Below are 10,394 nucleotides of genomic sequence, written 5' to 3' on the forward strand. Positions count from 1 at the left end.
GTTTCTTATGCCACTGTACTTACATCTTTGACAGATGGAAGGGTGCTATGAATTTTATCTCTAATGCCAACAATTTTATCAGTGAAATTATCATTATCTAGGGCCAGTAATTCAAGAAGAATAGAAGAAGATTAGCCCTCAAAAGTATGAAAGGCTTGTGGGGAACCTGCCAGCCAATATTAGAGCCCTACTGTGTGCTAATGGCAGGTGTACTAAATATTAATTTTGATGCTGTTAAGGTTTATTTATTGTTTGTTAAGTTTGGAACACATACTCTGTTATTTGTTGACTTTGATGCCAACAATATTGTAAACTGACATATTCTGTCAAGAATTTAGTTTTGTTAGCTTTTCTTGTAAATAATAAACAAAAAAGATTTTCCCACAAATATTATATTATGATAATATTTGAATATATTTGTCTGAAATATATATAGGGCGGTCTCCCAGCGAGAAGGTCTGGATTCGAGTCCGCTCGGGTCTTTCTGGGTGGAGTTTGCATATTTTCTCTGGGTACTCCGGGTCCTTCCACCGCCAAAGACACCAAGGCCTAGGTGTGAGTGAATGGTTTGTCTCAGGGTGTACCCCGCCTCTTGCACAATGACAATTGGGATAGGCTCCAGCAACCCCTGTGACCCTAGTGAGGATAAGCAGTAGTAGAAGATGAAATGAGATATATATATATAAGAATTTTTGTTTATTTATTTCAGTCGGTCACAAACTACTTTTATTTTTTATTCCCCTAGAACAATACAAAACAATTTAAAACAGGTTTATTCCACAGATGTTGTACTTTAATCAGCTATAAAGTCTCATTAATTACAGTAGACATAAATATAGGATCAGAGTGACAGCAGTGGATCAGTCACTGATGGTTGTTGGTGTGATTGTGAGAAAACATAGACGCGTTGACAGCAACATATTGTAACTGGAAGCCACCAGCTGTAATCGAAGCGTCCGAGAGGAACTTCAACGTCATCACGTTTCCTGGAAAACATCAAACACCAGCATTAATTTATTCTGGTAGATTAAGAGATTCAGACTTTCCTCTGCACATGTGAGGACAGTTCACCTGTACTGATGATGTCATCAGGTAAGTAATCGCCACAGAACCTTGAAACAGAAATAAAACAATGAGATATGACAAGACAAAGCAAGATGAGACAAGATGAGATGAGACAGGACAAGACACTCCAACATGTCTGGACCATAGAGTGTAGGAAGAAACATTGATGACATGTTATCTTGATGTTCATACTCTCATGTTCCCACTGCAACTGTAAATCATCATAATTTCATATCTTGTTTTTATAGAGACCACAGAGACTTGAACACATGTCGTATAAACTAGCTAAAATGACAGAAGCCATCTTTGGAAGAAAATTTATTTGACACGTACTTTAGTGTTTTAGTTTGACTCAACGATCATACTGCAGCCTCCAGCCACCAGGGGGAACACAGCACATGCTTTGGCTTCACTTTAGAGGAGCTGTCATGGTGTTCACTATACCAACAGTCTATGCTACAATCTCACAAGATGGCGCTGCCCGTATTCCTGATATTCTAGCTTCAGTTTAACCGAGAGGAAGAAGTAGAGGTAAGAGTTTTTCTGTAAGAGTGACATCTTGCTTTTTTAGGGATCTTTGTTTTCCAATCCTCACCTCCCAGCGAACCCTGAGATGTCGTCGTAGCTGTCGTAGACCTCTAGGTAGTCGGCCAGACATGCCATGTCGTCCTCCACGTCAAACTCCAGGAAGTGCAGTCGAACCCTCTGACTCAGACGCACCCGGATGTGCCAGTAGCAGATCTGCTCATCCTGATACTCTTCAGGGAAGCCGGGAGACTGAATGATTCTCTGCTGATCTGTCAGCACTCCACCGCACTCCTTCGCTAGAAGACACATGGTAGAGTGTCTGCCATTCAGAATAACACACTGATCAGCCACAACAATATCATCTGACTTTTGTCTCTAGAGGTCACAACTATTTCACTACTTATTTCAAGTTTTCAGACTGAGAATGAATGATGAATTCTCTCATTAATGCGTTACTTATATGTCAGCTCAGCTTTCATTTGATCCTGTCGGGTCTTTTTCTCCTCCCTCAAGTTTATTCTTGGCAATGGGATGATGATGAACTTAAAGGGTGGGACTAAGACTGTGGTTGCTGCTCAACGTCTCTTTATCATCACCTCACATTTGACCTGAACCTGCAGTGAGGACAACTTCCTGACTGAGACTGACTACAGACATACAATCACCAGCTTGGTGTTTGATGAGCTCTACAAAGAAATGAAAACACTACAGCCAAAGATAGATCTAATATATCAATAAGAAAATATGGTAACACTTTCTATGAAGGTTGTATTAATAATGCCCTATGAATGCACTCATAATGTTTTATAAGGTGTCTATAAAGCATTATAATGGTCATTATTACATCTATACATATTCACAAGTTGTTATAACCAACTTCATGATGCATTATGACAACTGGTTATGAATGATTATAATTTTAATCTGAATAGTGCATTATAAATATGTCAATATCTGCCTAGTCACTTGTTAGTTTTATAATGCATCATAACTACTTTGCTAAATGTGTATAGTGATGCATAATGACTTTTGACTTCGCCTATAGTGCTTTATATCTGTAGTTATAAGTATATGTAATAAAGTTATAATAATGAATACATCTCCCTACAGCACACTGTTATAAACAGCCATGCAATATCATAAGTGCTATTTGTCAGCGCTAAGTAAAGTGACAAGAATATGACACTATTATTAACAGATATAAGTTACTATGAGTAATTAAAAGGTGCAATGAACTAAGTCCTGAGTCTGGCATCTTTACCCCATATGCACAGTGTTAATATCATAGGTGTTATTTGTCAGCTTTAGGTAAATTAGAGCAAATGAAATGCCTGGACAGTAAAGACAAAAGAAATGCATTTAGTTCACTTTATTTTCATTTAAACCAACACACATAATCAGAATGATTATCAACGCTCTGAGCACATTACACAAACACATGAAACAGGCCACAAAAGTGGCACGGCGTGGTCCTAGAGATGTGGCTCTTAAAAGTGCCTTTGGGTCTGTGAGGTGATTCAGGGTCAGAGGTCAGGAGATGGTTTGACAGCAAGAAGAACAGAGGCAAATCTTTAGTGCTCTAGCTGGGTTTGTTTTTATGCAGAAAGGTTTGAATGAAAACACATAAGCAGATCACGTTTTTTGTTTAAAGCAGCCTAATGAGACATTATGTTACCGCATATCGTGCAGGCACCGCAGATTACCCGTAGGTGGCTTAAGCTAGCTAGACGAAATTTACAAGACACGGCTAGTTTTAATTCACAAATTAGATCATTTTCATATTCTTGCGTTTAATGATTGAAACCATTCAAAACCATTGCATTAATATGTAAACGATGTGCTTCATGTAAGCAAAGTAAGACATTAGCTCACAAAACACTAGCAGGACAGAGAGACAACCTACCTGTCCTGGAGAGGGCTCAGCGGAGACGGGAAAGAAAAAACGCTTTACGACTAGTACATACAGTCAATGCTTTACGACAGTGGGAGGAGCTGGGGACGGAGGTGGGTGGGGTCAGAGGTCAGGGGTCATGGACTAAGGAATGACATTTCTACAATAATAATAATATTAATAAAAACGATATCAAAATAATATCTGACGGCATTCAATAAATGCGGACATTTCTAGCGATCCTGTATAAGAGACCAATATAACAAATAACCATTATTTTTTTTTCGAATACCAAAGTGCCGAATCCTGCAGCAAAATTGACGTAACATTAAAAACCGAAATAAGACCATTACAAATTTAGTCTAAATGAAATTAAATCAAACCTCTTCATTGCGCAGTGTCACATTGACAGCCGTCCTCACGAAATAACTTCCAATTGAAATACATCAATTTGAAATTCGTTTCCAGCGGCATGAAAATTTGAGAAAAATCAGCAGGCACCAAACACTAGATTAATTTTCGTGACAGTTTCACATCCACTGTGACACCGGGGTGGCATTTAACCGCTTCTTTATACAGGATCTCTAGAAATGTCCGCATTTATTGAATGCCGTCAGATATTATTTTGATATCGTTTTTATTATTATTATTATTATTATTATTATTATTATTATTGTAGAAATGTCATTCCTTAGTTCATGACCCCTGACCTCTGACCCCACCCACCTCCGTCCCCAGCTCCTCCCACTGTCGTAAAGCATTAACTGTATGTACTAGTTGTAAAGCGGCTTTTCTTTCCTTTCTCCACTGAGTCCTCTCCAGGACAGGTAGGTTGTCTCTCTGTTCTGCTAGTGTTTTTTGATCTAATGCCTTATTTTGCTTACATGAAGCACTTCGTTTACATATTAAAGCAATGATTTCGAATGGTTTCAATCATTAAACGCAAGAATATGAAAACGATCTAATTTGTGAGTTAAAACTAGCCGTGTCTTGTAAGTTTCGTCTAGCTAGCTTAAGCCACTTACGGGTAATCTGCGGTGCCTGCACGATATGCGGTAACATAATGTCTCATTAGGCTGCTTTAAACAAAAAAAAACCTGATCTGTTTATTTGTTTTCAATCAAACCTTTCTGCATAAAAAAAAACAAACCCAGCTAGAGCACTAAAGATTTGCCTCTGTTCTTCTTGTAGTTGCTGTCAAACCATCTCCTGACCTCTGACCCTGAATCGCCTCACCAACCCAAAGGCACTTTTAAGAGCCACATCTCTGGGACCACGCCGTGTCACTTTTACGTTTCACGTGTTTCATGTGTTTGTGTAATGTGCTCAGAGCATTGATAATCATTCTGATTATGTGTGTTGGTTTAAATGAAAATAAAGTGAACTAAATGCATTTCTTTTGTCTTTACTGTCCAGGCATCTCATTTGCACTAATTTACCTAAAGCTGACAAATAACACCTATGATATTAACATTGTGCATATGGGGTAAAGATGCCAGACTGAGGACTTAGTTCATTGCACCTTTTAATTACTCATAGTAACTTATATCTGTTAATAATGGTGTCATATTCTTGTCACTTTACTTAGCGCTGACAAATAGCACTTATGATATTGCATAGCTGTTTATAACAGTGTGCTGTAGGGAGATGTATTCATTATTATAACTTTATTACATATACTTATAACTACAGATATAAAGCACTATAGGCGAAGTCAAAACTCATTATGCATCACTATACACATTTAGCAAAGCAAAGTAGTTATGATGCATTATAAAACTAACAAGTAACTAGGCAGATATTGACATATTTATAATGCACTATTCAGATTAAAATTATAATTATTCATAACCAGTTGTCATAATGCATCATGAAGTTGGTTATAACGACTTGTGAATATGTATAGATGTAATAATGACCATTATAATGCTTTATAGACACCTTATAAAGCATTATGAGTGCATTCATAGGGCATTATAAATACAACCTTCATAGAAAGTGTTACCGAAAATATTCTTATCATCAATATTCTTCTTATCATCTGAATAATTACCAGTATCTCCATATCTTTATATATCTGACCGTTTCCACTTTTAATGTTTAAACAGAAAATCATTCTGTTCTCTTCCCTTGAGGCCAAACATTCACTGTTTCATTATTATCAGTGCTCAATATACAGAATAAATGTTAATGCATTGTGTTATTTCAAGTTGTTCTTTTGTTAGTTAGACTTTAATCATATCCCTAAACCAGAACCAGGTTGCATCTGTTATTAAAAACATTGGAATTAACATGGACAACACTGTTGTGCAGTTTTTCTTCATGTGGTTGAAGTTTCTTTAACAGGCATGTCTAGTCTGCAGCACTTTCTGTTGCAAGTTTCAATAATGTTCTTTTGTTTCCTGTTCCTGCATTTGGGTCCAGCAGCAGATAGACACTAAAATGCATTGTCCGCCCTTTATGAGACAAGGAACCATAACTTTAGCACACATTTTAAATTGTGTCCCTGTGTTTCTCAGTGAGGTTTGGAATCATGTGGTATTCAGCCAATCGGTAAAGATCAAGTCAGCATTCTCAGATCAGATCCAATGGGATCTGCAAGGTCCACCTCTGCATGAATGCTGAGTGTAACATGGTCTAAATACATGTTTACATACATTTGTATAACACTTAAGGAGAAGGAACCAAATATGGTACTTTCATTAATGGTGATTTTCACCTTAACCCCTATAAGTGCATTACTCGACTCACAGTTTGGGTTGTAGCAGTATACGTCCCATTTCTCGCTTTTGTTCAGCCTGTATCCATAGTCGATGATGCCAACCTTCCCGAACCCACAGTTGGCTCCAGCCTTGACGATGGGGTAGCCAACACGACCTCTGTCGAACCATCCAGCAGCGCACACATGAAAACCTGGACAGAGGAAGAAGGCTAAGAAAATACAGTTTTATCCTTGAGTCCTTATATGATATGATGGAATGTTATTTGGATATAAGACATTCAAAATACACCTCTGTCTTTCAATGGTCCCTGTCATGTGATATGATAAGGGGTGTTAGTCTATCTGACTGGTAGCAAGTCCCACAAGCCCTGTGGCTACAAATTAGGTGGAAGAAGTTAAATTATTCTCTTCTAAGTATTTACTAGTTGCTGTTTTACACTACATGAAGCTATTGCCTTCTGACTTTTTACTGACACACATTTAAACAGTGGACAATAGACTTAGTATGGATTATCATTCAGCATTTAACTAAAACTTAAACATAAACATAGTTGTTCCTCAAATCAATTGATTCGTGTGTATGAGTCCAAATACAAAGTAATACAATAAATCAATCAAGCTGCAAGCCTGAAATTTAGGCAAGTATAATTATTTTATAATTATTTTGCTTCTAAATGTTCAACTTCATTATGTTTATACTTAATTTTATTATATATTATTATATATTTTTCAACAGTTATGAGTATTGCCCTCTAGAATGAACTGGTCTGAACATCTGGGTTTATTGAACTTTAATTTAAGTTTCAGAAAATACATGTTTTGTTGTACATTTAGTGGTTTGCCTTAAGACGATATATAAAAATGTTGTTAGTGCCAGTGTCACTAAATGTAATAATTAAAAGCTGAGTTTTCTAAAACTGTGTAAGATAAAAATGACTATGAAGTTTTTTGTTCTGAAGACTAAATCAAATACTGTTGTCAGACGCAGCCTTAAAGATAAAGTTGAGTCACAATCAGCAGACAGCAGCCAGAAATAGGGACCTCCTACAAAGAGTCTGGATTCAATCTCTGAAATACTACTCTACCCAAGAAGGTGGCTTTTACAATACTGCTTGGACCATGTAAAGCTCAGCTTCTCTCTTGGTGCTTTCCTGGTGACCTTTACCCTTCTTTGTAGTGCAACCATTGAATGGAGTGGAGTTCTTCAAGGCGCCAACCTTGGCCCCTTGTTGCTCACTTGTTGCATGTACTAGGCTTATCCCAAGATACAATTTTTGTCACAGAGACAACAGTGAGATATAAGTACAGGGAGTCATGTTTTTCACTAATTGGATGCTGCAAGTTCTACCAATACTAAAGTTGACATACAACAATTTTGGATGGGTGATAAAAACTTAAAAAGTAAACCTCGGGACCATTTCCTATTTCGAAACTAGATGCATATATATCATTGCATTTCATTTGTTGTTATGTTTACTGACCATATTGTATTTACCTGTTTGAATAAAGGTTAAGTAGTTGATGAACAAAATTTGTAATTCTTACCAATTTCAATAGAACCCCTACAAAAATAGTCCTAAGTAACAATTTTTAAGACAAAACTTACATTAAATGAAGAATTCAAGAAAATGGATCCAAATGAAAGACAATGTGACGTTGCACTATGAGAAATGTATTAACCAGTAAAATAACAATTTTTGCTTCTGTCACTTTTGCTGTAACCTGATGTGTTTGATGTGTTTGCTGTGAAATCTGTCAATAATGGATGGAGCTAATGGATCAAACAGGCCTCAACAATGAGTCTGCATCTGCTTCGAGTGAATCTGTTGGGATGACTCAAGGTCAGACAATGTTCCTGAATCATGGATGAGTTACAGACCTATCTGACGAGCTGCCTCCAGCTGCTCGTGGGTGGCCAGCTTCCCTCCCTCATATTTGCAGACAGCCTTGGCCTCTTTATATGTCAGCTGGTATCTCCCTTTACGTGATTCCCGATGGTAAACTCCGGCCGCTTGCTCTGTCAAAGAGAGATAAACACAAAAATCTGTCAAGACCATCAAGTTCAAAGGCTTAAGTCAAGGACTGATTCTGTGAAGTCCAAAACAGACAAGATGGCAGCATTTTTAGAAAGGAGCAGTGTTGCCAGATTTGGTAGTTTTGACTTTTTTTTTGCAAGTAAAATCAGAGATGGGCAGGTGAACAAGATTTTGTCTGGTTTGGGATTTTCGTGTTTCGTTTGTAATAGGTTTCTTGATCAACTTTTATCAAGAATAAAACAACCACATTAGACTGATTTGCTGTTCCTATCTGTCAGAAACATTATACATGCTTCCATTACAAAATTTTATCAGGAGTCACGGCAAAAATGTCCATCTCTATCCAGATGACACCCAGCTATATATATCCTTGAGACCAGATGAAACTAATGACTTGGTTAAACTCTGAGCCTAAAAGACATAAAGCATGACCTGGAACATCCTGCTCCAAAACAAAACAGAAGTCACTGACACATCTGCTCAAGGTTTCTTTCTGGGTTTAAAGCTTATCTTGCCACCGTTGCCTTGTGCTACTCTGGGGGTTTAATGAAAGTCGAACATAAAGACACACAGGAAAAGAACAAACTGTGTGACACTGTTTTTCTGTTTTGGACACTCCCCCGACCTCTCAGTGTGGAGTCCTCTGCTTCACTCAGCTTCACACATGCATGACTGCACAACGTGGCGGGACACTCTCTGAAATAGTCACTTTTTGATCATGGTATGAATATTTTTACACAGATCTATTGACACATATTTCCTGCTGTGAACTGTGCATCTGTGAAGTTTCTCAAACAAATGTTTCAAGAGAGACAAAAAAAAATTCTCTCACCTTATAAAAACCTGTCTGAGTTGCATGATGAGAAAATCATAGGCTGTTATGATTTGTTGTTATAACATAAACAGACTCTGTTGGCACTGATATTCAGTGATGTTGCAAAAATTGAAAGTCATTGTTGAATATGGTGGAGAGCCATATTTAATGGCTGCATGCAGCTCTCTGCCAGGTTATAAACATTCAGTTTGGCACAAAGCGAACCTGCTGAGCTGCTGCACGGACTTTTAATCCTGGTTCCTTCTCGCAGTTTGCTTCAATGCCGTTTTAAGTAACACAAATGTTTCACAAGTGAAATAAGCTGATCATGAGCCATACAATAACCTCATAGAACAAGCAGAAACTTCTAGTTACACCAGTAAGAACTTATTTAATGAGAAAATATTTACCGAGCCATATAGAATTGTGAAATATTCCATTTTTGAAGCCCCACGCCTGTGCCTCCTTCAGCAGAAAGCTGAGGGTCCAGATCACAGTCAAGAACTGCATCCTGCAGCTGCTCTCCAGATGTGTCCTGAAGCTCTGAGCTCCTCTGCTGAGTTACCCTTTATATACAAAACACTGCCCCCCTACAGGACTGGGGAGTATAAGGTACTGGAAGATAATTAATCACAGGCCATGTACCCCTTTACTCTTTCCAGGAAACATCAAATTACTCACAATAGACATAGATAAATTAGTTTTTATTTTTTATTTTCATATCATAGCTGGTTGAAAACATGCTTCAATTCCTCAAATAAACATGAAGTAAGCCATTTTTAATCTAATTTTCCCATAACTTTTATGTCGACGGAATACCTAGAAATGTGGGAACAATGTTGAATGTGAGCCCTATAAATAAATAAACCTCAGGAAGATTTCCTATTTCCAAAGATGCACCTTTGGAAATAGGAAATCTTCTTGAGGTTTATTTATTTTATTTATTTTTTTTTACATTTATATTGTCATGTCTTGTGTCTTACTTTGGATTTTTTTAGTTCTCTGTACATTTACCAATGTAAATTTATTTAACAATTTGAAGAAGTTTATGTGCAATTCCTTCAAATGTCCATAAAAATAACCCTAACCAAAAAAATTTAAGACAAATTTTCTGTTAAAACACAAATACCAGGGGTCGGATAAAAATGAAACACACCGTGAGTCATTATGGGAAATGTAGGAACCAAAAAATAATATTTTTAATTTTATATTAATTTTACTTTTTTTTGTTTAAAAACTCTTTTATTTCCTTCAGTCCCTGAGCTATGTCACTATTTCAGTCTCTGAATCATTCTTCTTTTAGCTCAAGTCCAGTCTCCGTCAAGCAGCTGAGAAGCT

At 37.2% G+C, this 10,394-nt stretch overlaps 1 protein-coding gene across 1 annotated transcript; it reads right to left on the minus strand.

The window, feature by feature from the left end:
- Positions 1-681: 681 nt before the first annotated feature.
- Positions 682-9,607, minus strand: tnfaip6 (tumor necrosis factor, alpha-induced protein 6). Its single transcript, XM_047601163.1, has 6 exons — positions 9,467-9,607; positions 8,086-8,223; positions 6,236-6,397; positions 1,661-1,889; positions 1,072-1,112; positions 682-986 (listed from the first exon to the last, which is right to left on the minus strand). The coding sequence occupies exons 1-6, from the start codon at positions 9,564-9,566 to the stop codon at positions 865-867; spliced, it is 792 nt and encodes a 263-aa protein (XP_047457119.1). The 5' UTR covers positions 9,567-9,607; the 3' UTR covers positions 682-864.
- Positions 9,608-10,394: the final 787 nt, after the last annotated feature.

This window comes from Mugil cephalus, chromosome 12 (genome assembly GCF_022458985.1).
Source record: "Mugil cephalus isolate CIBA_MC_2020 chromosome 12, CIBA_Mcephalus_1.1, whole genome shotgun sequence".
NCBI lineage: Eukaryota > Metazoa > Chordata > Actinopteri > Mugiliformes > Mugilidae > Mugil > Mugil cephalus.

Excerpts from the sequence above, each read along its gene's own strand:
- tnfaip6 (XM_047601163.1), bottom strand. The coding sequence starts at position 9,566 with ATGCAGTTCTTGACTGTGATCTGGACCCTCAGCTTTCTGCTGAAGGAG. Across the intron at positions 6,398-8,085 it reads GGAGGCAGCTCGTCAGATAG|GTTTTCATGTGTGCGCTGCT; the intron begins GTCTGTAACTCA and ends TCCTCTGTCCAG. Across the intron at positions 1,113-1,660 it reads ATCTCAGGGTTCGCTGGGAG|GTTCTGTGGCGATTACTTAC; the intron begins GTGAGGATTGGA and ends TTCTGTTTCAAG.